Source organism: Protomyctophum bolini (genome assembly GCF_963924005.1).
Source record: "Protomyctophum bolini genome assembly, chromosome: 1".
Lineage (NCBI taxonomy): Eukaryota > Metazoa > Chordata > Actinopteri > Myctophiformes > Myctophidae > Protomyctophum > Protomyctophum bolini.
In genome coordinates this window covers 40,611,712-40,639,211 of record NC_137862.1, presented here as the reverse complement: position 1 = coordinate 40,639,211, position 27,500 = coordinate 40,611,712, and the positions used below count along the sequence as shown (strand labels likewise).

General features: G+C 42.8%; 1 protein-coding gene across 1 annotated transcript in view; it reads left to right on the top strand.

Moving 5' to 3' along the window:
• LOC308315110 (CUB and sushi domain-containing protein 1-like) overlaps positions 1-27,500 on the top strand; it is a 694,698-nt gene that overhangs the window by 585,255 nt on the left and 81,943 nt on the right. The window contains exons 38-45 of the mRNA XM_080762946.1: positions 1,049-1,145; positions 2,287-2,391; positions 10,043-10,161; positions 10,808-10,877; positions 12,473-12,589; positions 13,623-13,832; positions 18,945-19,133; positions 21,311-21,488. Coding sequence (XP_080619072.1) covers positions 1,049-1,145; positions 2,287-2,391; positions 10,043-10,161; positions 10,808-10,877; positions 12,473-12,589; positions 13,623-13,832; positions 18,945-19,133; positions 21,311-21,488 — 1,085 coding nt within the window. The remainder of the gene's footprint in view (positions 1-1,048; positions 1,146-2,286; positions 2,392-10,042; positions 10,162-10,807; positions 10,878-12,472; positions 12,590-13,622; positions 13,833-18,944; positions 19,134-21,310; positions 21,489-27,500) is intronic.

The window sequence follows — 27,500 nt, the reverse complement described above, 5'->3', positions numbered from 1 at the left end:
CTGGACCAAATATTACATGTGTGAAATGTGTGAAATTGCCAAACCTGTCTACCGATGATGTCATTGGTATAGGCAGGTGTATCTGAACTGTCCAAGGCCCACCTCTGAGACACAGCACGAGTAGACACAAGGCCCACCTCTGAGACACAGCACGAGTAGACACAAGGCCCACATCTGAGACACAGCACGAGTAGACACAAGGCCCACCTCTGAGACACAGCACGAGTAGACACAAATAGCCTTTTAATTATACTATACATTATTATGAAGGTTGAAAATGGTGCCGTCTTTCAAAAGTACAAGTTACATTTTATGTCAATTGTCCATACATTGCATAACACTATACAGGCTGTGCAGCCTGTAGATAAGCTACGAGAGACCCTACGGCTGTGCCGTTTGTGAAACAAGCTTCTGAAGCCGCTTACTTGTAATTTGTGTTGTAAAAGTTCTCAAAAAGTTCTTAACCCATTTAGGACGGGAACCCCTTTTGGTGTTTTAAGCATTATGTTGCACTTGCTATATTGACAAATAGCAGATCTACGAGCTTGTATAGATCTTGAGTTCGAATATATATTCTTTCACAGAAAACTCAAATCGTTGCTTCAGCTGGAGGGTCCCTGCCTCCTGGAACAGCATATTTATATATACTTATATATACATACTTATATATACTTCAGCTGGAGGGTCCCTGCCTCCTGGAACAGCATATTTTCAGATGCGGGTCGGCGGCCAATTACATTTTGGGGTCCTTGAGATGAAAAAGGTTGAGCACCACGGAGATAGAAACATAGGTTTTTCAGAAAACTTTTAGAAGGATTTAAAAGGCCTAAGTCCTAAATGGGTGAAACTGTGATAATAACGTTGATTCAGAATTCTGATATTGTTCTCACAATGCATTTCTAGTACCTTGGGACTATATCGGCAGCCGGCTGAGTGAATGCACTGACTGACTGCTTGTAGAAAACAAATGATCTATGGTAATGTTTAAATGCTATACTAAATCACCTTCCTTTGTTTTGTTCTGCTGTTTTTATTATTCTTTGTTCAGATCCAGGTGGTGACATTTGCGACTGAGCACAACTGGGATTCTCTTGAAATCTACGACGGAGGAGACATGACAGCTCCTAAATTAGGATCATTTTCTGGTAGGGCTACTGGCATACAGTATACACGCCACGCACACACACCAAGCCTGCAGGATGGCTGGGCAACGTTGAAGCCGCTGTCCCTACTGGTCAAAAGTGGTACTGCAGGCCCAGGTTACATTTATGTATGAATCGTGACATGTAGGACGTGACATAGCGAGGGGTACTACGCTAGGAGCCGACCAATCATATCAACGCTCGAGGGGTACTATGATAGGAGCCGACCAATCATATCAACGCTCGAGGGGTACTATATACCCGGAAGACTTTGTCGTTTTGTCGTGGCTTCAAAACGCCACTGAGCAACTTCCATTGAAGTGAATAGCGGGGGGCGGGGCTATCGCTCCTCAATCCATTCTCTAGATTATATTATAGCTCTATGACGCACACACACTTTATTTCCCAAAGTTAATGTGGTTAAGGAGAGGGAGAAAGGAGGAATGAGAAAAGGTGTGGAAGGATAATTAGTCCTGAGAGGTGTGTGTTTGTGTGTGTGTGGGGGGGGGGGCACACAGGAGTAGAAGAACAGAGCATTAGTGAAAGAAAAAAGAAGAGAAGAGAGAGTGAGTGAGTGAGATGAAGGATGTTGCAACATTTAACAATCTCCCCAGAGGGAGGACTTCCCTGCTGTGACCTGCCCCAAGCACATACCTGTCGCACGCACGCACACACGCACGCACACACGCACGCACGCACGCACGCACGCACGCACGCACGCACGCACGCACGCACGCATGCATGCATGCACGGAATGAATGACACCAGTGTCTTCTTCCCAGTGGCTCTGCTGGAGGCTAGAGGCTGATTCATACTTTGTTGTGTGCCAGTATACGTGTCACACACCCAAAATAGCTCACAGGTTTGTGAGTTAATAAATCTCAAACTATTTATGGTGCACGCAATTTATAGTATTAATTAATCAAGTGACTCACAGTTCATTGGAAAAGAGGGAGAACTATATTAATGTTACCATCTCTCTGCTCATCTGGATATTTCAACCGTGTTCAACCATTATTCATTATTCATTTCTCCGTGTAGTGTTATATTTGGATATTTTCCATCTTTAATTATTTTTTTCAGTAGAGTAGTTGAAAGTGTACAGTACGTGGACTCACCGCTCTGCCTGTGTGTTGCTATACAGGAACCACAGCCCCCGCCCTCCTCAACTCCACGTCCAATCAGCTCCTCCTGCACTTCCAGAGTGACATCAGCGTCGTGGCGGCAGGCTTTCACCTGGAGTACAAGAGTAAGCCACACCTTTAGACGCACGCATGCACGCACGCACACACGCACGCACGCACGCACGCACGCACACACGCACACACACAGTGCATTTGATGACTGTGATGCTCATGCATTAACACATGAAGAATCCTCAGTGGATCCTCAGGTGACTGACGATGTCAATGCACTCAGGTGGACGTGATCGCACCGCCTGTCAACAACCGCATAGGGAGGGATGTTGTTAGTCGTTATTGTGCAGTTGCAGCTTGACCCAGACAGTGGGGGTGGTCCTGAATGCTTGACCCAGACTGGGCTTCACTATAGCCTCGCGTATAGCCAGAACAGTTTTGTGAGAGGCAACAGTCTGGCAACACGACACTAGTGCTTCACAGAAGCTTCCGCGTGCGTCACAGAGCGGACATTCGGGTCTGACAAGTCCCGGAAAAAGATGCGCTGTGATTGGCCAGTAGTTACTTGAGTGGCATCGTGGCGTAGCGTGCCTTCCGCACTTCTGGCGCACTTCCGCCCTCACGTGGATACACGCCCCTCCAATGAACTGCAGCAGCCAATGAGAGCATAATATGTCACCCATTCTTGAGATAAGGGACAAAACTTTTTTCAAACTGGATTTTTTTTTTTTTTAAGATACATTCAAATCAAATAGATGTATTTGTAGACACAGGTCTCAACTACCAATCTTGAGAAGGAACAGGTTTTTCGCATAACATTTCTTTCTAAAATGGGACATTTATGCACTTAATACCTGATTCATGTCAACTCCGTCAGACACACTAAAATCCCTTTTAATTGAATTTTATCATTTCAACAATAATATAAAGTCCTCAGTTATCTTATAATGGCTTTCAGTAATCAAGTTAAGTAATACAAATCTTTTAATATTATTTTGTTCCAATATCACACTATTATGAAATATCCAATTTCTCAAAACCGTCATTTCAACCTTTATTTTCAATATTATAACATGAAAACCATGTAAAAAAAAAAAAAAATCATCATTACGTATCATTTCAGTTGGTGTTTCAATACATAAGCACAAAAGATTTGACAGCGAATTTTCTATTTCTTTGGAAATTAACAAAAACATCACGGGACGAACGTCTGACGGAGTTGACGAACATCTGACGGAGTTGACAAGTTTAACTGATTTAGGTTCTAGACCACCTAGGATCTTGATTCTGGTGACTAATCCCACATTTTCAAGGATGAGGAATACAGTGGTACTATTTAGATTTGCCCTGTGAACATGGCAGCCATTTTTCAAAATGGCCGCCAACTTTCTGTTATTTCCCAATAACTCAAGTTCTACACCACCTAGGATCTTGATTCTGGTGACTAATCATACATTTTCAAGGATGTGGGATACATTGGTACTATTTAGATTTGTCCTGTGACCATGGTAGACATTTTTCAAAATGGCCGCCAACTTTCTGTTATTTCCCAATAACTCAAGTTCTACACCACCTAGGATCTTGATTCTGGTGACTAATCATACATTTTCAAGGGTGAGGAATACAGTTGTACTATTTAGATTTATCCTGTGACCATGGATGGTAGACATTTAAAAAAATGGTGGACCTGCTATTATTTTACCAATTTACTCAGGGAATATTATCAGAATAATATAAAATCTGTGAATACATTTCTTACCAAGAATTTTCTTCACCAATGTTTGTAAAGGTGTCTACTAACATATCCCACATTGGTTTCTATTTGACCACCCTAGGGGCATGTTTGACAGCTGCTGAAAGTTGGTTACCATCAACAAACAATATAAGGCTAAATGTTTTAAATTTCATTATGCTTTAAGTAGCATGTCAAACTAGGGGCTTTTCATGATTCTGGATCCATTCCAAGCATTAGTTTTGCACAAAAAACACTACGTTGGCTAAAAACGGCCATAGCCATCATCACAGATGTGATGAGGTCAGCACATGTCGGCACATTTGGGCAAGTGGCTATGGCCAAACTAGGGGTTCTATGGCCAAACTAGGGGTCAAACTCCTTGGGCTAAATTCGGTGAGGTGAACAGTGAGCAGTGAACAGTGAGCGAAAGACTGAAGACAGAAGATTTGGCTTCAGGACCATCAGGCAGGATGTGCAGACACTGAAGGCATCAGTGTCTTTCTCTGTGTCCCCAGCATGTCAACCAAAGCAATGTTACCAAATCAAAGGAGCCTTCACCTCATGTCACCTGGGGCTGGGTGAGCAATCGTATCCTGTATCTAAACTCACAACTAAATACAGACACTTGGCCAGACTGCCGTTTTAAAGGGTCAAACCCCTCATCCTGATTGGGGAAGACCACCCCACCTAATCACACCAACCGAACAAGTGAGGTTGGGGCCTCCAGGTGGGCCAGCAGCCATCTGCACAAGACTGGGCTGGACCCTGCAGGAAAGCAATCTCCAGCCAAGACAATGTAAGTTGACTATAACAGAGCCCCAGAACACAGAGCTCAGGAGAAGGATGGAGAAACACTGGCAGGAGGCCACCAAGATACAATGCCCCAGAGACCCAGAGTGTGCCACCACTGGCAATAAGGAGATCAACTGCTGCAGCAAAGATGTCATGAAAGGCAAGTCTCCACCAAAAAAAACCCTGAACCTAATCGGGGTGTCAAGAGACCAAAGTTTCTCCCCCACAGTTCCCTGCAGTGGCCAGTGAAGTCAAACTGTGCATCTGTACCTGAAAGGGGCAAGTCAAAGGCCAGAAAGCCCACCTCCTTTTAATGTCCTGTCAGTAGAAACTCAACCTGCACCTGAAATAAGCCCTTACCTCTCCCAGAGAAAGATCATCCTTGAAAATGTAATGATTAGTCGCCAGAATCAAGATCCTTGGTGGTCTAAAACTTGAGTTATTGGTAAAATAACAGCAGGTTGGTGGTCATTTTGAAAAACAATGGCTGCCATGGTCACAGGACAAATCTAAATAGTACCACTGTATTTCTCATCTTTTAAAATGTATGATTAGTCGCCAAAATCAAGATCCTAGGTGGTCTAAAACTTGAGTTATTGTAAAATAACAGCAGGTGGCGGCCATTTTGAAAAAGAAATGGCTGCTATGGTCACAGGACAAATCTAAATATTACCAATGTACCCCACATCCTTGAAAATGTATGATTAGTCACCAGAATCAAGATCCTAGGTGGTGTAGAACTTGAGTTATTGTAAAATAACAGCAGGTGGCGGCCATTTTGAAAAATGGCTGCCATGGTCACAGGGAAAGTCTAAATTGTACCACTGTATCCCTCATCCTTGAAAATGAGGTCTTAGTCACCAGAATCAAGATCCTAGGTGGTGTAGAACTTGAGTTATTGTAAAATAACATCAGGTGGCGGCTCTTTTGTAATATGGCTGCCATGGTCACCACGAGACAAATCTGTGATGGCCCCATAGCCAAAAATGTTCCTTAAGGCATGCTCTAACTGTGTGCCAAATTAGAATACTGCCCATTATTCAAAAACAATAATTTTATTGTTTTAGGAACACTTTTGTCAACTCCGTCAGATACACGTCAACTCCGTCAGACACAAAATCTGACGGAGTTGACGTCTGACGGAGTTGACAAAATGGCATTTGTTTTCATCTTAACCCTCTTTAGTACAATGTAGCCATTTTGTTTTTGCTTAATTTTGTTAGCTAAACCTAACCCCTAAACTAAAATAATAAACATTATTTTTGAATTCTTAACAAAGATCATAATAATGTCCTGACGGAGTTGACATGTAAAAGCTGTGACCACATTGTTATCAACATTGTTTGTTTAAAATATCAAACAATTGAATGCTTGTCAGACCAGGTACTCCACTGTTGCAACAAATATAAATGGGACTTGGAAAAGGAGTCTTCAGGCTAAATCTGTCGACAATATTTTCTGATTAATTTAAGACTTTTAAAAAAACCTGACGGAGTTGACGGAGACGTGGGACGAACATTTGATATGAGATATTTAATAGAAAATATGAATTAAAATTAACTGTGTATATTATTTGCTATGTTGTTGACAATCTACTTTAATTTAGTATGTATATTTATGTGATTGTGACAGTATTAGACACTTTTTTGGCAGTTTGAAATTGTGGCCACTTGCTGGGGACAGGCTAAATACAGGCCTTTTTGGGTACAGGGCCTGCTTTTAACTAATTCAGATGGAATATGAAAACAATTATAATGAAATTAAGGGCATAATAATACACAACTGTATTACACTTAACTTTGCAAGTGCTTTTATTTTTATGAATTTATTTATTTTTTACATAAAATAAGGCTCTTATGTGTGGGACATGTTTTTTCCACTTTTGTCCCTCATCTCAAGAATGAGTGATATATGAATGCCCTTTAGCTGGGAGGGAGATGAAGCAGGGACACCCCCTCCCCCATGTTGCAGATTAAACCTTTAAATAGATTTCATAGACTTCATAGACTTGTTTAAACAACACTGTCATTGTGTTGGATTCATGTTTTTATATTGTTATAACCACATGAAACCTCAATACAGGCACTTGGTCTACAAGGTCACAACGCCTCGCACTAATGTGCTATTTTTGAGTGGTGAAACCACTCCTATAGACGGCTATGTGTGTGTGTGTGTGTGTGTGTGTGTGTGTGTGTGTCCCTTTGTCCCTGTGTCCCCGTGTCCCTGACTGTCCCTGTGTCCGAGCACGGAAGTAGCATATTGTCACCACCAAGTGAGACTGTTGTGCAGCCTAACACACAGACAGAGGCCAGGGAGGAGAGCTTGTACAGTGCAGTGCAATGCAGTGCAGTGCAATGCAGTGCAGCACCACTCACTTCAGACGGGTCTGATCCTTTTATTTATTTAATTATTTTGGCTACAATAGGGACGCTAGGGTTCACGTGGTTAATGTAAAAACTAATTCCAATCACACAAATAATTATTGTTACCCTGTAGTAACTGTGAGGACCCCCTATGGCCCCTGCCTTAGTGTGAGTGCCTGAGTTATCATCATTCATCTTTCTTCCTGCATTTTGTGTTGACAAATTTGACCAAATTGACACCCAAATGCGATACCTTTGCATGTCTGCACCGAGTCGAAACAACACGGGAGCATCAGCTGCTGCAGCGGAACAAACATCCTGCTCTTCCACCCAACGCATGTTGTGCTTACCGTGCTTGCTGCCCAAGGCAAGCACGGTAAGACGTTGCCATAAGTTATTAATCCAATTCATAATAATACGTTTGGGAAACTCAAATCTCCCTGCCATAGAGTTATAATACTGTATCTCCTGCGGATCGATTGAATAGTCTCACATAATACGTGACGTATTCAATGTGCATCTTCTCAGTCTATCGTTGCCGAAAAGGCAGAGCTACAAGCTCACAACGCGGTGCAACCAGACGTGTTGTGAGCTTGTAGATTGGCTATTTTTGGTGCGCGACACTGTGTGTGTGTGTGTGTGTGTGTGTGTGTGTGTGTGTGTGTGTGTGTGTGTGTGTGTGTGTGTGTGTGTGTGTGTGTGTGTGAGACTGTGTGTATACACGTTAGAACTGTTTATTGGCATACAAACTCTCACAGCTGGCCAATAAAAATAAGGTTCTGTTCTTTCCACAAAATAATAGCAAATGCTGGATAGTGGGCTCGATAAGGACCCGGCTCAATAAGCCTGCTCGATAAGGTGATCGTTATCAATAAAAATTAACGAGCTCCATCCCTATTTCCAATACAAACATTGACTGCATATTTTCTGTTTAGTTAGTTTGATTTAATAAACACACACACACACAAAGCACACTTTTTGATAAAGAATAGGTTGTTGACAAACTTACGGTACAGTAAGTTGCAACTTCTATCACAGTAAGAATAAACAAAGCAAATATATTACTTTCACATACTTTTAAAGATGCATCCTTAGTGATTGGTTAATTAGTGTAAATTCAAACACTACAATTTAAATATTAATTTATTCGGGACAAACAAACAAAAGATTAATCATGGGTTACAAGATGAAATGTATATACACGTTCAGCTTATTGCCTATTAACATATTTTGAATACACTTGAATGTGACTATTGAAAACCACTATTCTTTAAGCTGGGCCAAACAAACAATTGACTCTGACAAGCCAGCACCATTAAGGCCCACTCAGCAGAATTGTAATAGCATCTGACCGTGTAGCAGTGTTGTTATCATCTTTTATAGCTGTATTAAATGCATAAAAAAATTATGACCACTCAACAGTATAGTGTGAGCAGTAGGGTAAGTATAGTCACATTGCTGCATGTTTTTAATGTTGTGCTGATCTCAAGCTCGGTTAAATGACTTTATGATTGCAGCAATTATAAACACATTCATCATTTAACACTACTGTACATGATTACCCGCAAGGTTATTTTCCACCCCATGGCACAGGTTTCCCCAAGGAAGCTTTGGGATAGTTGCATGCAGCAGGTTAATGCAGTCGGACCCGTCACATTAACCGTAGCTAGCTAACCCTGACATACAATTGGCATTAGCCCACTTTATAAAGTACCAGGGTAAAAGTGCAAAGCACAAGCTCACAGTTAACAGGGGAATTTAATGTGCACTAACTTTAATAATGTGTAAAATAAAACAACAAAGAAACCTTTAGGGTAATAAAGACGTGTTCCTCTGTTTATATGACGCCAGGGTTAAAAACCCAACAAAACAATAAACTGAGCGGGACATTTTTCTGTCCAGGGAAATTTGGGGAGGCTGGGATTTGCTTTAGTCCGGCAGCCAACAGGCTTCTTTTGTTTAAAGTGGGAAATGTGTATATACCGTAGTTTATTGGCCTAAAATATTGTCTATATACATACATTCATGAATCCACTTGCTGACCGGTTGTCAGTATTGAGCTTTTTTTTTATAGGGGGATATATGTGATCATACCATTTTTAACATCCTACATCCTATATATCCTATATCCAAAATCCTGTTATGATTTATGTAATATGTGACATGTCAAACTAAAGGGGTTTACATGACTCTGAATCCATTCCAAATTCGTTTTGCACGAAAAACACTCCTTTGGCTTAATACGGCCATAGCCACTTGCCCAAAATGTCATTATTTGTGATGACAGCTATGGCCGTTTTTAGACCAAGGTCTGTTTTTTTGTGCAAAACTAATGCTTGGAATGGATTCAGAATCATGAAAACCCCCTATTTTGACATGTCACATGCTACTTATAGCATAATGAAATCATTGTTTGCCTTCTATAGAACTTTGACAGGAAAAGACTCGCTCACCGTATAAACAAAGAAGTAAAACTCCTTAGACTTATAAAAATAAATTTTATTTTATTTTAAGATGCTGTGCTCATGGTGCCCTGTGCTCATGGTGAGATTAAAAAGCAAAAGGTCTGAGGACCGAAAACGTTTTGCTTTTTAATCTCACCATGAGCACAGAGCACCATGAGCACAGCATCTTAAAATAAAAGAAATTAAATTTTTCTAAGTCTCAAGTCTAAGGAGTTTTACTTCTTTGTTTATAGTATACGGTGAGCGAGTATTTTCCTGTCAAAGTTCCCTTATGTTTTTGAGACCACCGCTACCGTAGTCAAGTTTAAAGAGAAAAAAAGGACGAAGAAAGGCGCAACAGTTTTCTCAGTACTTGCCTTCTATAGATACACACATACTAATAATCTCTCTTTCTTTGGTTTGGCTACAGCCGTTGGTCTTACCACCTGTCCTGAGCCAATGATTCCAGCCAGCGGCATTAAATTGGGAGACAGATATATGGTCAACGAGGTTGTTGCCTTCAGCTGTGAACCTGGTTATACACTACAGGTAATTACCAAAGACAAATAGTAACACTTTTTTATCCAGACATGAAGACACATAAATGTATCCAGGGACGTGCAGAGAGTGTTAGAGAGGCAGGGGCTGACATCCTGTAAGAGGGCAGATCTACAAGCTGTGACGCGTTGAGAGCTTGTAGATCAGCTATGTTGGGGTGCAACCCAGCACTATTTAGCTAGTGAAGATGGGGTGTGTACAACATGGATTTCTAAATAAATTTGTTCAGCGCAAAATGCTGCGTTCAAGTTCAGGAGACTTTGGGGGGGAAAAGCAATTCTCATGAATGCTGCCTTCCGGTATGGCATGGAAGGAAAGGAGTGGTATTTGCATTTCTTTCACCATAGTAAATGATGCATTCATGGTCTGGAGAGGGCAGTTGTTTTACAGACGGGTAAAAAGGCAGGGACTGAAGCCCCCTTTGATGTCTATGTGTGCACGTCCCTGGGTGTATCTATGTGTGTACAGTATGTGTTGGAGAAGTGTTGACTTTCAGCCATGAGCACATTAATGCAATGCAATTTCCTCTTCCACACTTTTTTGTTGTTGTTGCTTGATATACTCAGCAGGGTTATTTGCATTGTTCTGAAGTGTCTTTCCTGTAGTAACCTGTAACCTGCTGTAATGTCACTTCCAGGGCCACTCTCATATCTCCTGCATGCCTGGCACTGTGCGTCGATGGAACTACCCGCCTCCTCTTTGTATAGGTAACGCACGCACGCACACACATTCACGCACACACCCCTCTGCAAAATAATTGTGTTTAATTTAAAACGAGTTATTATTTATTATTTAAACACAGATTTGAAATACTATCATTCACCCAGCCTGTGGTTCATACAAATCTAGTTACAGTAGCACCACAAGACTATTCCCTGGGTTTCTGTCATTTTCGCCTGGCCAAGGTGTGCAAATGAAATTCTATGTATAACAACAGCAACTAAAGACTGCGTCTCCCAAGTGCTGCGTCGAAATCACCCAGACTGCATATCGTCACGTCAGAGCTCACATGCCACACGGATACAATCCAGTTATTTTAATAGTGCAGCCTGTAACAATACGCAGCCAATGGGCTCTATATGCACACAGAATAACTCGTACTACTTCCGTGCCGCTTCCCTACTTCCTTCACAGGTGTTACCGATGATATTAATTAAGGCTCTGTTCCATTTAGTGTGCAGTGGTTCTCAAACTTTTAAATTCCATGGACCGGGTCCATTTGCACACCTGTACGGGGCCATTTGGAACCCACGCAAGGACACTTTGAGACCCACTGATGTAGCAGAGTGTTTCCAGTGAGCCAACATGCACAAGAGCAGTACCCTGACTCTGTTTGACCAGAATGGAACAGAGCCGTCATTATTAGTATCAGCGGTACCACCTGTGATGGAAGTAGGGAAGGGGCCCAATTAAGTTCTTTCTAAAATGGCATGTGTGCATAGAGCCTATTGTGGTCAGGAGGTGCACGCACATCCCAGGCTAATTCAACGGGTGCTCAAACAAAAAGACAACAAACTGCAAAAGAAAGAAGAAGTCCCCAAAAACGTTATTTACCAGAGCGGGAAAACACAAGGTGTTTGGGCCTCTGTGGCCTTCGTCAGTGGAGTATTTGCTCTGGTAAGTAAAGTTTTTGGTGAGCTTTCAAAACGGTGTGCAGACTTCTTCTTTCTTTTGCATAGAGCCTATTAACACAATATCTGTGACATGGCAACGTGTCCCTTTGATATATCCCTGCACTATATGCTGTGTGACCACTTCAGCACCATGGACAGCGAAGGAGCCTCAGAGTTGAGAGGGAAGGAAAGATCAGTTGAAATGGGTGAAACAAAGCAAAGGCCACCTAATGATTATTCAATAACGTCGAGAGAGATGGAGAATGGCAGGGAGAGAGAGTCTATTTCACCCACGCTATAGCCCGGAGAGGGAGAGAGACGCGGCCTATTTCACCCACACAAGTCCACAGCCAGTGATGCCAAGCATGGCTCACGTTTGCACTGCTTCGTCAATACGGTATAAGTGGTGCCTTGTGAGAAAACGGGTGGGCATGTGTTCCCGCGACTTGCATCGTTCCCGACTTGCGTGGTGACCAACTAGGCTGGTGCCCGAAAGGCACAGTCTACAGTAGTTTGTCAAAATGTGAAATGTGAAAGCCGATTATGTTTGTATTATGTATGGGGGCTTCATAATAGGAAGGGGTTATTGCCATCATGTTTCAGGTGTGTGTGTGTGTGTGTGTGTGTGTGTGTGTGTGTGTGTGTGTGTGTGTGTGTGTGTGTGTGTGTGTGCGTGTGCGTATTGCCAGCTCGCTGTGGAGGGGTGTTATCTGAGATGAGTGGAGTCATCCTCAGTCCAGGTTTCCCTGGCAACTATCCTGGCAACCTGGACTGCACCTGGCAGCTCACGCTACCTACTGGATATGGTAAAGTATTCTCAGATTGATGTAAACCTTGCAGAGCGAGGGGCAGGAGCCCATCTGCTGGTTCTGTAGCGTGAGGCAGCAAGTGTACAGCCATGATGTAACAATTACACCCCCTGGACATAACGCTAGTATGTCGCAGGTACTTACCACCAATCCAACCATTGATAGGATTAATAAATGTTGTGCCCACATTTTTATTATTGGTATGATTATATGTGGAATGCCCATATATGGACCTAAAATGGCGTAAAATGTGTGTTTGGAGTTGATAGAGCACGCATTCATTTCTTCAAGGTTGTCTTCCCAGAGCTCGTCTGAAATTGAAGTCCCCAGCTCATTTTCCCATGCCAACTTAATAGCTGATGTAGTAGACACCCTCACGTCTGGTTCTATATTATTAAGAAGGAACTTATCTAGGGATGAAGGTGTAGCTCTCTCAAAAGTGGGAGAAAAGTTAGAAACCTAAAAAAGTTACTTCTAGGGAGCCTTTCAACACTTATTTTAACCAAAGAAAATCACTGGTGTCTTAAAAATGGACTCCTGGACCCCCACCCAGTCTTATAATATGGTGAGACTCTTAGTTTGAAAGCCGTTTCACTGGGAAGCCGAGAGTCAGGAAGTGAATTATCGCTATGTAACGGGTGCCTCAATTGTAATCTAATTCACCCAAAACATACATTGTGTAACCCACCAGGTTACACAATGTATAGAAATGAGCCGCAAATCAACTTTGTTTTGAGCCAAAAAGAAGAATCCGAGATATTACGATTCTAAAAACTGCGTCGCCATATAGACAGCATACTGTAAGCCAGCCGAATTTTCATTTCCGTTTTTCTTCGTTTTTCTTTTTTTCATCGCACCGCTACCGGAGTGTTAGGAGCGTGTTACAGGATACAGTTGTGAACCGCAATCAATTGATATTAAAATAGGCGTCAAAAGGCAAACTCGGCGCAGAAGGCGTTTGGACTGGGAGGCGTCAAAAGGCGATATCGGCGCTGAGTGAGTTAAGAACCGTATGGTGTGTATATTGCAGGTGCTCATCTCCAGTTCCAGAACTTCTCGTCCGAGGACAACCATGACTTCCTGGAGGTTCGAGCGGGCCCACAGCACAGCTCTGCTCTCATTGGACAGTTCACTGGCTCTGTGATCCCGCCTTCTCTACTAAGCACAACCCATTTGACCATCATTCACTTCTACAGTGACCACTCGGAGAACAGGCCGGGATTCAAACTGACCTATCAGGGTGAGTCCCTTCAGTTCCAATTAATCGCTGAAGATAAATCTGGTCTAATATCATATTATTATTATTATTATTTATATTAAACATATGGCTGAACAAGATTGCCACTGAAATAACTAAAGGAGGAAATAGCAGAAGGCTGCCAAAATCCTATAGGCAAGAGAGACTCTTTTATTTTTTTGAAATGATGTCGGGTGTCAAAAATGGTAAACCCATCTGACGATCATTTTAACAGATTTTGTGAGTGCGTGCGCGACTGCGCGTGTGCACCCACACGTGCGCATACGTGCACTGAGCCCTCTTTATAGCCAGGGAAAAAGACCTGCTGTATATCCGGCTCTGCTGCTATCTATAAAGGGACAGTTGCATCTTTCAAGTCGGGTATAGATCTCACTCTTGCTGATGGGGCTGTTTCAGACCTTTTGGTCACAACGGGCCACAAGAGGAGGCGGTTCACCCCGGAAAACAACTTCTCTATCTGAGAGATCAATGTGCACGATGCCTAGACTTACCAAAGATCAGTGCACACATTAGTATAACTGCGTTATACATAGGGATGGAGCTCGATAACCGATACCCGATAAAATCAGATAACAAGCTTATTGAGTTCCGGTTATCAATACGCTTTGGGCTTATCAAGCCTGTTATCGAGCATAACGGCCCATGACGGTCATGTTCAAACAATTATGGCAAGAGGCGATCAAGAAATAAATGTAATCATCCATGGCACAAACATGTCGTTCTAAAAGTGTATTGATACCTGCCAATCAGCGCTGCCAGGGTAAAAAACACTTTTAAGTTTAACAGTTTCTTTAATATTATTTTATTGGTAAAAAGGTCAATTGCCTGTTAGGAATGTACTGTATTTGAAGGCCCTAGTAAAAGATACTGGTTCTGTTCAGAATGTATTGTCTCCTGTCTTTCCACAAAATAATAGAAAATGCTCGATAGTGGGCTCGATAAGAACCCGGGCCTGATTGATGGTGATTGATGGTGATCGTTATCAATAAAAATTAACGAGCTCCATCCCTATTTATACAGTATGCTGAAAGCCTTGGTGCATAGGGAGAGAGTGTTTGACATTCATTGTCTTACTTGGGGGTTTGATCTCTAGGTGATAAAAGATTAAAAAAAACTATAGTGTGTGCTTCTGTCTAGTCCTAAAATAGATATCATATATATAGATCATTTAATGGACTGGCATCCTGCCTTTTGTACATTAGTACAAACGGACACAAAGATGACTGCCTGGAGGTGGATGTCTGCTTAGGGTCCACTCTGTGCCTGCGCAAATTTAGCAGATGCAAAGTGATGCCGTCTGTTTTGCTACTGTATGGGCTTATGAACTGGATTTAACTGAGAAAAAAGGTCTTACAGGACCAGTGTCAAACATATTGACTGCATTTGTAATTTCCTTGTGAGATAATTTGACATAATCTGCTCTTGACTTGTCTGTCAGATCTCTGTTTGAGGTGCCGTAGATTTATGGTCTGGTGACACCGCACCTCCCGCACAAGGACATCATTTTGATGTTTGAGTTTCTTTCCCATGACACTGAACATCACCGTTGGTGAGTGCTCACTGCTCACTGCTCCATGATTCCATTGGTCATGATTGACTATATCTGCAACACGCCCACTGATAAATATAATTCAGTGTAATGAAACCTACCTCGCCACTTTGCCAAATATCTGCCCCCCCCCCCCCCCCCCACACACACACACACACACACACACACACTATTACATGCGCTTCACGCCTCTTTGCCAGTTACCCCCGAAATGATGGAAGATGGTGAGTGAGAGACGTTAAGTCAAGCGGGTGAGTGGGAGTCAAGAGTGTAAAGAGAAATGGGAGGGAAACAGACAGACGGCATGTGGTGACATCAGTGGTGTTGATGATTCTCCTTTAAATAGACCTGTGATTCTGACGTTTCACAAGCATGTTCTAACACATCCTTATCGTCGCTGTCTGGCGCCGAAAGCTCGTTAGTCCAAAACCACTTTTCAGGACATGGAAAGAATGGATCCAACGTCGTAATTATTTATAATAATAATAATAATAATAATTACAATAATAATATTTACGTATTAACGTATATAGCGCTTTTTTAAGTACCCAAAGATGGTGGCAAGAGGATGCAACAAAATAAAAACAACTTTATTAGGGGGGGAAAATCTCTCTTGTTAGCCTACTTTTCATTGGTTAACTATGTCTAAATCCCCCCCACAGATAGACTTAACCACGTTTAAAGGACAACTTTAAACGACAATAATAAGAATATTTGAAAATATGTGAAAACAGCCAATCTAGAAGCTCAATCTGTAGATCTGATCTTGTATACTTTTGGTCCGTTTGTGCAACGCTATGATATGAAGTATTGGGCATTCATTTATGAAAAATATGGAGATACAAGATTTCTGCCCGACAACGATGATGTAAGTGTGAGACGAGACGGAGAAAGACAGGAGGAGAGATAAGAGGGAGGGATACAGATAGTTTTCCATGTAAGACTGAAACCCTTCAGTGGGGAGTAAAACTACAGTTTGGCTTGTGTTGACTCGATGGCGATATTGGACTGCCAAATATCGACTTATCAATGCATGACTGTGTATTGGTTCCATTTGCTTTGTTTGTACCTGTGTGTACTGTGGACTGTACTGTATACTAGGATGTGGTTTGCAGAGGCTATACTGCAAAAAAAACCAAGAATGACTATCGGTCATATAACTGCCAGGTGCAACAAGCTCTTGTAGCGCCTGTTTTTGTTCCTTTGTCGGTTCACTCACTGTGTGTTGTTATGGTTGTCCTCTAGCTCCAGTTAGCTCATAACATTAGCTTCTGTTAGCTTCTGTTGCCACTCGTTCCACGTTGCGGCATTCAGAGTATGGGATTTTATGCCATTCAGAGTACTATGATTGCCTTAGGAGGCAGACAATCATGACTAGGTCGTCACTAAAGTCACCATTAAAGTCGTCTTTGTGGTCGTCAGTAGTGGTGGGTGCAAATGTAGTCCAGGCGCTTTTCAAGCACCAGGCAAGGTTTAGGAGGTCTTGGAAGGGAGGGCACAGTGGGAGAAGGAGAGAGAGTGTTGGAAGGGAGGGCACAGTGGGAGAAGGAGAGAGAGTGTTGGAAGGGAGGGCACAGTGGGAGAAGGAGAGAGAGTGTTGGAAGGGAGGGCACAGTGGGAGAAGGAGAGAGAGTGTTGGCAGTGTCAGGCTTGGTGGGACAGAACGGAGAAGAAGCTAGTAATTCTTTCAGCTTCACTTTGCTATGGACAATACATGGTAAATAAATGGTAAATGGTGCATTTATATAGCGCCTTTATCCAAGACGCTTTACATAGATTTACTTTACTTTTACGGCCACACTTGATCCAAGGGATTCTTTACTGAGAGCCCTATTTAGACTATCTACTGCATATGGTGCACGATCTACATCAGTGGGGTGTGTGTGTCCGCCTCAAATTCGCTAAAAGGCAAAGGGGTGGTATTAAGCCTCTGAATTAGTCATGGGTGTGTTTTGAGCCTAGCGCACAGTAAATTAGAGCCATCGAGTGTCTTCTCACGTACCCTTTAAGAGCTAGGTTCACTCGGGTATGCTTTTTTTAATCTATATTTTTATCCCACGATTTTGCAACCCATTTCTTTCACCCAGTGTCAATTATCTAATCCTGGGTGCTACGCTTCCTCTGCCAACCTCATGCTTCCTGGTATGCTTGGAACTTGGCACATAGTTAACTCATCCTTGGCTGAGGACTTCTTTAACGCCTTTTAAATGATATCCCGCACCGCCAACGACACCTTTAACGTGTTAATTACCGCTCTAATCTATTGAATGATAAAAATATAAAGTTGGCTTACCGCTAATCAAAGCTCCCCTCGAGCGGCAGCTCCGTGTTCCATTGAGTATTCCATTTCAAATCACGCTGGATAAATAAAGCGACTGTGTTTAGTGGCTCAATAGCTCTTCCCCATGACCACACATTATGAACGCTTCTAAAGACTCTTAGCGAGTGAATAATCCGATCAGTGTTGTTTTGGGTTACGTCTTCTTCTACAGCCAAATAGAATGGTGGTGATCGGTGAACTATTGGTCCAGCCAACTGTACCTGTACGTGTGTGTACTGTATGTCAGTGGTTCCCAAAGTGGGGTCTGGGGACCCCCAGGGGTCATTGAGGGAGTTCCAGAGGGTCCCCAGCTAAATGATAGTTAGGAACCAAATGGACCCTATGGGTTTGTGTACAAATGGATACACTCTCAGAGTTAAATTAACATTGATTTTACAATATAAATTGGGGGCCCCTGAGATAGAAATGCCATTACATGGGGGTCCGTAGCATGTCAAACTGGGGGTCCTTGCAATTTAACTGGTTGAGAATCTCTGATAGAGCCGTAAAAATCTTCTCCTATGGGGGTCCCTGGCATATCTTTTCAAATGGCTAAGTGTCGACTTGGGGGACCTTGACTTGAAAAAGTTCGGGAACCATTGCTGTATGTAATGTAGTGTTTTTGTACGATTTCACAATGCCACTTCAGACTCCCCCGGTCCTTCATTACCATCCCCAGTTCCTGCTTACTGATGCATGTGTCCCTAGCGATGACATCAGGGTACGACAGTTTTCTACCTCTGGTCTGATTTGAGGCAGGACTCATTGTCAGCTCTGTAGCAGTGGCCGGCAAACAGTGTTATTCTGAATTGGACTAGTGAAGAAACACGGGGAAGGTTGCCGTATATTAGATCATTCGATGGGTGGCTCTTCCAAGACAGATTGTGCGCTCTCATTAGAAGGCGGGTGTAAGTGCCATCTAACCGTTTCTCTTGTATTTATGAAAGTGTCCATGTCTCGGAGCCATAGAGTAGAATCGGCTCAATGGTCGTCCTAAATACTTTTACTTTTAACATCTTACTAAGCTGGGATGACCAGATCTTATCTGGTCATCCCATTGCAGGCTGACCAGGCCATTTGTATTTGTACTGTGTCTGCATGTAATTTTTCACTTATGTGTATAGGGCTCGCTGCAAAACAGATGCTGCATCTCAAGGGGCCCATCCTCTCCATACAATTCTAAAAGTATCTCTCTCACTCTCTCTCGCTCCCCCTCCCTACCCAGCCTATCAGCTTCAGAACTGCCAGGACCCGTCCCCCTTCCCCAACGGTGACATCATCAACAGCGACTACAGTGCGGGCCAGTCCATAACGTTCCAGTGTTATCCCGGCTACGTTCTGATTGGGCACCCCGTGTTGACGTGCCAGCACGGAACCAACAGGAAGTGGAACCATCCTTTCCCGCGCTGCGAGGGTAAGAGAGACCTCCTCTCCGACCATATACCACCCATGGTCTCCAGTGGTGTAACGTAACTAAGTACTGTACTTAAGTACAATTTTGAGGTTATACTTGTACTTTACCTACGGATATACATCTGCCAGTACTTTTACTTCTACTCCACTACATCTCAGGTCCCAATATCGCACTTTTACTCCACTACATTTATTTGAAAACTTTAGTTACTTTATATATTTGTATTATTATTACAAAACATGCATTAATCACATCAGCCCTGTATACATTTCGGCCATTTGAAAGTTCACACCACACTGTGAGCTTGTAGATGTGCTATTTACTTGGAACGGAGTATTTCTAATATGGCAACGCCCATCACAGAAACATGCTGCCGTGGGAAAGGCTTTCAGTCTGAATAATGAAGTGAAACTAAATGAAAATGCAGGCTGAGCGTCAGGCTATACCTTGTTGTGCTCGTTGGGTTGTTCATAAACAGGGTGAGTTTGCAGTAGGTCTTCGTGTACATCCATCAGGCATGAGTGTTCAGGCAGAACAGATGCCTTGGCTAAGCCAGCAGTGATATTCATTATTTACGTGGTGCCGTTGTGTTTGCCAGCAGCATACCCGATCTCTGCTGAACAACGCTGGCAGCACTGCTTCCATCTTATCCATTTGTCTTTCTCCCGCGTTCTTGTATTTACCCAAAAGTGTTCCCAAACTGGAGCAGCCGGAGACCTCAATGGCTAGCGGGGTGTCTTTGAGTTCTTGATACTTGATTTGGCTCCCGACATGACAGGTTTTCAACCGTCTGTAGCTTGCTGTGTGTATGGTGCGCTTGGTTATTGAGCCTCTAGGCTGCACTCTCGGCACGCCTTCTTTGTTGTGATTTGAAGACATTGAGGTGCCAAAAACTATGACGTCTAAAAAAATAAAAAAAATAAAGTATTCCTAAAATAATAAAATAATGGAGCGGGGAACCTCTCCTTTGGTCCACCCATTCCTGGGACATGTGAGAATGCAGTGAAAAGAAATTCACCCAGATACCTGCCTATAGTGTTCTAGGGTTAAGCAGGTCCAGTTGGCTCTCATTGACTTCCAGTCGTGTATGGCCTATGCCTATGTGCCCCCTACTGTAGCTCCTTCTTTACATAATCCTTGTGTAAAACAAACATGTTGTGTATAGGGCATTTGCTTAATATGTCCACTCCATGCAGGATCTGGGTACTCGGAGTACACATTTGTTTGGTTATGAATACATTTAATCTGATTAACCACTTATGCCCTATTTAAACTCATTGACTGCCTCCCGCGATTCAATCTAATGTCCTTCAATGCCGGCCGTAGAAAAGGTGTATTTTATTGTGAAAACCCCGAAATGCAGCCCAAATTCACCGGAAGTAAAGATTGGCCGTTACTAAACTGCCGATCGATAATTTCACTTCCATCAGAAGCGTTAATACTGTAACCGCGACATGAGCTCCTAACGTTTCTGTCCAATCACCTTTGAGCCTCAATTCCAAGAAAAACGCAGCTGAAGATCGCGGCCATTACAGGAGTCTATGCAGCGGCCATTACAGGAGTGTTCCCACATTGAAATACATTGAACTGACATTGCCAGGCCACGTGGAGCGCTACTGTACGGTAGATGGCTCTGCTAATCTAAGCCTAGACCACTAAAAAAGTGTCAGACCAGTTACAACCTCCCAGGTTAACCCATCGGCAAAAAAAAGGAAAAACAGCACCCTCTGCTGTTTGTTTCATTTGAATTTGCCTCTGGGGGCAGGCCTCAATAGAATGTGGATGTTGGCCCGGCATCATAGCCCTCCACTTCCTGTGGTGTGCCTGTGTTTTCATTCCCACTATCAACAGTGTATACACATTCTGAATCGCCTTGCTGACAGATTAGGTAGCGCAGCACAGAATCTGTTCTTGAGAGATTAGACCAGTTATAACCCATTTTTAGACGTCTAATTTTCTGACAAATCTGTGGGATACTGTATATCGCGGGAGGAAGTATCGCGATATATCCCTAGAAAATGCACGTGATTCAATTGCAGTGAAATAAATGATCAATGTTCAAGCTCACAACATGTCAGCTATTTATTTAACTTTATTTTTATTTGTATCATTCTTTATTTTTCATATAATGTTTCCATCAACTGTTTCACCCCCTAATGTTAACCTTGTCTCTACAGCTCCATGTGGCTATAACGTTACGGCTGAAAACGGCACCATCTACTCCCCTCAGTATCCCAACGAATACCCCAACTCTCAGGACTGTCTCTGGCTCATCACGGTTCCTCACGGACATGGGATTTATATCAACTTTACCTTACTGCAGACGGAGCCTGTCACTGATTACATCGCTGTCTGGTAAGTCACATACACGCATGCACGCATGCACGCACTATTGTTGGTTTTGTCAACTAAAACTATGACAAAAATGTTGTCGTCTACCCTTTTTCACTGAGGAAAACAAAATTAAACTCGACTAAATAAAAACTAAGCTACAATGACTAAAACTAAATACGCTGACAATTTCAAATGCACAAATGCAAACTAGACTAAAATGTTAGGGAGGGACTAGTGGTGAAGAGATCCAGTAGAACTAAAAGACATGGCATTTCATGTTTGGTATACATGCTGGAAATAGCAGATCTACAAGCTCACAACGCGTCGCAGCGTGACATTTAGTTATGATATTTTGTCGACTAGACTAGAAGTTTGACTAGAAGTTTTATTCAAAAGACTGACTAAACTGACTAAAATTTGCAACACTAGCACGCACGCACACTTCCATTGTGCAAACGCACAATGGAACAAACACAAGCTACTTTGCAGTGTTGGCTCCACCCAGTCACATCTTGACCGTATCGTTTCCTTGGAGCTTAAGTATGTGGCTCATAATGTGGTGTCGGTAAGAGGACTCCGACCTTCTCCTTCATTGGTCAATCGACAAGGGCCGTACATTAATGAGTCCTCTGGCTGAGGAACATTACCATAATTAAAGAAGCACTTCACCCATTTTTCAACCTTATCTTCGTGTAATTGGCCCTCTCATTTTAAGATGGCGTGCACCCTTTCCGTCCGTGTCTTTCTCATTTTGCAGACCTTGAAAAGGTCATGCGTGCTTTTGTTTCATCGTCGGTGCTTCTCAAGATTTTTCCCAAATTGAAATGTAGGATTTGAATTTTAGATTTTTACTGATGACTTCAAGCGTCGGCTAGGCTTTATTTTAGATATGCTGGTCCAGTTTGAGCCTGCATGACCACAGCACAAAAGTATTGCACGTACGCACGCACGTGTAAGGCAATCAAGTGCTCCCCTTCCCCAGTTCAGCTAAAGAGCTGCGGGATCCAATGGGATGTAGTGTTGCCAGGTCTGCGTATTATAAGTGAGTGACAGTGTGTGTAGGCTGTAGAAAGTCAGGGTTTGCAGGCTTGTTAACGGGCAATTATGGGCACTGTATTTTGCCCGTAAACCTCAAGTTTAGTGGGCATATACAGTTAATATACGGTAATATACAGGTGTGATGGTACAATTCGGGGGTTTACCGGAGTTTGTTGGAAAGTTTAACGGGAGTTTCCTGTAATATACACATCGTATTCCATGCTTTTTGCGCAGTGAGTGGCAACATTGCTCCGTGGCCTGTGTGTGCGTGCGTGCGTGCGTGTGTGTGTGTGGGAGCGTTGCGTTGCGTCACTGCTCGCGTTGTCACTGCTTGCGTTGTGCGTTACAGAGTCACTGCTCGTTTATATAGTAACTACGTGGTTGCAATAAATACACCAAGTCTCTGTGTGTGTGTGAGTGTGTAGCCTACTGTTGTAATCCACCTAACTCGAGAATGAATATGGGTTGGTTATATTTAGTGGTAGTATGTGTCATCGATTTCCCCAGCACAGTCAGTGACTGTGTGCACAACAGAGGATGATTATGGTCATTACTTTTAGGAAAGTAATTAAAAGTGCATTTATTCTGGTATATTCAGTGATTTCACTTATAGGCCTAATTCAAATATCCCCTTTTTTGGGATAATCCTCCCTACTATAGAGTGTACTGACCATAAGGATTTCCTCCCTACCCTGTCCCCAGTGAGCCCATGGGGTAACTCCCCCCCCCCCCCCCCCCCCCCTTCATCCAATCAGACTACGCAGACTATACACATAATTTTAAGTGGTGAGATGGGTGAACTCTTTCACCATTTAAGTGGTATAAAAGTCAATCAGATGGTATAGTATACCGTTTTTGTCTTTGTGACAGACATTTGAGACTAAACATTCTCTCCTTTCTGCTCACACACACACGCGAACAGTTTTGACATAATAATTTTGGAAATATTCTAATTTTCCCCTTACGCACAAGATCGGTATCGGTATAGTTGCCGATCGTGAGAAAAACCATCGGTGATCGGTGCCAAAAAACCTGATTGGCGCGCCTCTAGTTCCAGCCACGACATTGAATTTAGATCTCGTAACAACATGGTTACGTTTCTGTTTTATAACCTTTACATTACTATAGACAGAACCTGCTGCTACATGGCCACATGCACACGCACGCACGCACGCACGCACGCACGCACGCACGCACGCACGCACGCACGCACGCACGCACGCACACACACACACACACACACACACACACACACACACACACACACACACAAACACATTAGTAGCAATATACACTCATCTGCCAAGAGCATGGTTGATAGAGCCCAGCTACAGATGGATCACGATCTCATTGACTCTCGGCACGTGCGCGTGCACACACACACACACACACACACACACACACACACACACACACACACACATACACATTTGTGCTCAGAGACCGACAGACTCTTATGCTCTCACATGCTGTGATGCACATCCACACACCTCCTTGCAATAATAATGAAATTGGGTGTGGAACTAGAATTGTAATACAGGCAGTGTGAGAGTAATGCATTTACAATGGGACCACTGCCCAATTCAATCTTGCCAGCTACCATGGCTGCATGTAGACTTGTGGGAGGGCTTGGGAACTCGGGTAGTAATGACAGGATTCAGTGGGGAGTGGGAAATGTAATAACCGGACTGGCAGAGCTTGACATTCGTTCCAAGACCCAACAGGACTTGACACGTTTGGGTCAGGTCAGGCTAAACTTCTCACTTAATTGCCTGAGCTCCGAGCTCAGATCTTTTTTGTTTTTGTTCGATAATATTATTGCAAAGATCCTGTTTATGAGGGAAAACTTCAGAACCAGCCTTTAGCCTTTTTCTTTTGCTTTAGATGAACAAAGATGTTTTGGTTTTGGTTCTGTATAGCTGTATAGCTGCCATATCTGCCCGGCACCCCGAGCTCCTATTGTGAAAGAAATCCCAGCGCTCATTGTGTTAATGGCAAGTATTTTTACAGCTTTAAGTCAAAATGATCTGAACTAACCTTTTTAGGCACCAAAACCTACTGTATATATATGTGACATTGGACTGGATTAGTGTATTCCCAATGGACAAACAGCACATAGATGGACTGGGACTGTTCCACTGTGTTCACCTCATTGCTTTCAGGAGAAGGGTTATCAGAGATAATGTTCTCCCTGAACAGAATGGGTGTGTGTCTGAATCTTAAATGGTTATTAAAGCTTGAGCATTGCTCACAGGGGAGCATTTTGTCGATCAATTTTGTCTTTCTTCTATACTTATTTTTTGAATTCATGTGCAAGCAAGCTAGGAATGGAAGATTAATGGAAGATGCAATTTTATAAATTGTATTTTGTAATAATTTTGTCAAAAGAAATACATTCATTTTTCTTCTCTGCAAATAATAATAATAATAATAATAATAATTGTACTTCAGTGATTTCAGCCCAGGTGTAATAAATTCTGTTGCTGCAGTCGGATAGAGTATTAATGTAGCATATCTGTGCTCATTCGGTGCTCCATCATATCAACCATGGAGGTTTGTTTGTTTGTCTGAGAGTTTTGGACTGGACATAATTTGCTCTGGGTTCATCTGACCCTCTGGAGGAATCAACCAGCTATTCTTTATTAACCCATTTTGGGCGGGAACCCCTAGTTTTTCAGAAAACTGTCAAGATTTAGAAGGCATTTGTGGAATCGTCCTCAGGTCAAAATGGGTTAAAGATATGAATACAGGCCTCTTGAAAATGTTTTAACCCTAACCCAAGTGGCAAGGGAAGCCTTCATAGTGTAGACCAGCTGACATTACTACAAGGGAAACCTTCATAGTGTAGACCAGCTGACATTAATACAAGGGAAACCTTCATAGTGTAGACCAGCTGACATTACAAGGGAAACCTTCATAGTGTAGACCAGCTGACATTACAAGGGAAACCTTCATAGTGTAGACCAGCTGACATTACTACAAGGGAAACCTTCCGGTCGGCTAAAGACAAATGGCCCCTTAGGCAAGTAGCAACGCAGCATGGATGCTTCTTGACGGACAAAGTTTGAATGCGTCTCCTGTCATGTGTCACTGCCAATATCTGCCCCCCCCTCTCCCTCTCTCTCTCTCTCTCTCTCTCTCTCTCTCTCTCTCTCTCCCATTGATTTCCTGTCTCTCTACATTCCTGCCAAAGACAGACTTATATTATTATTATTATTATTATTATTATTATTACAAACTTATTAGCTACAACTAACCAATCTATTGCTAGATTTTTGCCATAGTGGGAAACATGGGTACTTTATGGGAGGTGGGAGGTGACAACACGTCTGGCCGAAATTTAAGCATAGCCTGTCCATTTATTTGGTCTGAATAAAGCACTAAAAGATACAATTAAATTAATACAATCTACAAAAATAAGAAAAAGAAAGAGAAAGTGTTATTATAATATTATATGTTGTTATTGTTCTTTCACTGAACAGCAAAGCTAATTTTTCTCTACACCGCCATCTGCTCAGCTGTGATGTGCTATTCTGCCATTGTAACTGCTTGAAAGCATTTCAGAGAGTCGGACAGCACTTTGCCGATCAAACGGGGGCAGCACTAGGTGGGCGTGTGGCTGTGTTACTGCACCCCCTAAGATAACCAAACACATTTCTGTAGTTGTTTTATCATGACTGAGACACAAAATGTGCATAGTTCAACTTCTCGCTCAAATAAGTGAGAACAATCACTTCAAAACGATCAAGCGTAGTTCTGGTACTGTACACTGTGGCTGAGTCTTCGTTGAACTGTAGCTCATCGCTGTTTATAGCATAAAAAATACATTAAAGAAAGTTGTTCTGTTTTGTGGAACAGAGCTGGAATGCTGGAGAGAGAGAAGGGGTGGAAAGGGGCGAACCAAAAAACATGTGACGGACGGATGCTTCACCACATCATCCAAGGGCTGGAAAGGGCCCTTTGTGTTAGTAGCACGTCATCATCACGCAGTGACACGTTTCTGATGTCACTTCTGACACTTGACAGTTTTGTAACTTCACGTTGCTGGTTTCCTTTCCTTGTCACAACCCCTGTGTGTGTGTGTGTGTGTGTGTGTGTGTGTGTGTGTGTGTGTGTGTGTGTGTGTGTGTGTGTGTGTGTGTGTGTGTGTGTGTGTGTGTGTGTGTGTGTGTGTGTGTGTGTGTGTGTGTGTGTGTGTGTGTGTGTGTGTGTGTGTGTGTGTGTGTGTGTGTGTGTGTGTGTGAACTCATGCCTCCGCTTCATCCATGGAACAGATGGTAGTATGGCAACTGCAATGATTCCTACTTGAAAGAGGAACACCATATGTGAAAGATTTGCAGTATCTATGGTCCCATTCACATAGTTTAATGAAAACATGAAAAATGTCACATGTGAGTGCGGGTGAACAAGTATGAGCCTTCAACGCACGCACGCACATGCGGGCGCGCACACACATGCATGCACGCACATGCGGGCGCACAGACACACGCACGCACCACAGCCAAGTATAAATCGGATTTCTCGCTCAAGGGCACCTTTATGGTACATTTATGACAAAAATGTCTGATTAATTATTCCACTACCTGGAACTTTCCTAGCTGCACTGGTAAATAGTCATAAACTAATGCATTCTTCCAGCATGGTCTGGCGCTGGCAAGCATGACTTAGTTTGGCAGAAAGGTTCCCCACTCTGTGATTCATCAAATCACCATCTGTGCTTTTGGACTGAAGAAGTAGCCTAATTGCAAATTGATTTCTGTATTTTGCAGTACACTAGAATATTCTATATTCATGATTTCCATTCATCAAGTGAGATGAGCCCCGACGCACACACACCTTCACCTTGAGACCTTGAATTATTGAAGAGTCATGAGACTCTGAGGGGGGGGGGGGGTGACCACTGTTTAATCCACTGACTCATATTCTTTAAGATGGTTTCAACTCACCAATTTAGGAGCATTCATAACATGTACCGGTAACCTTCATTGAGTAACA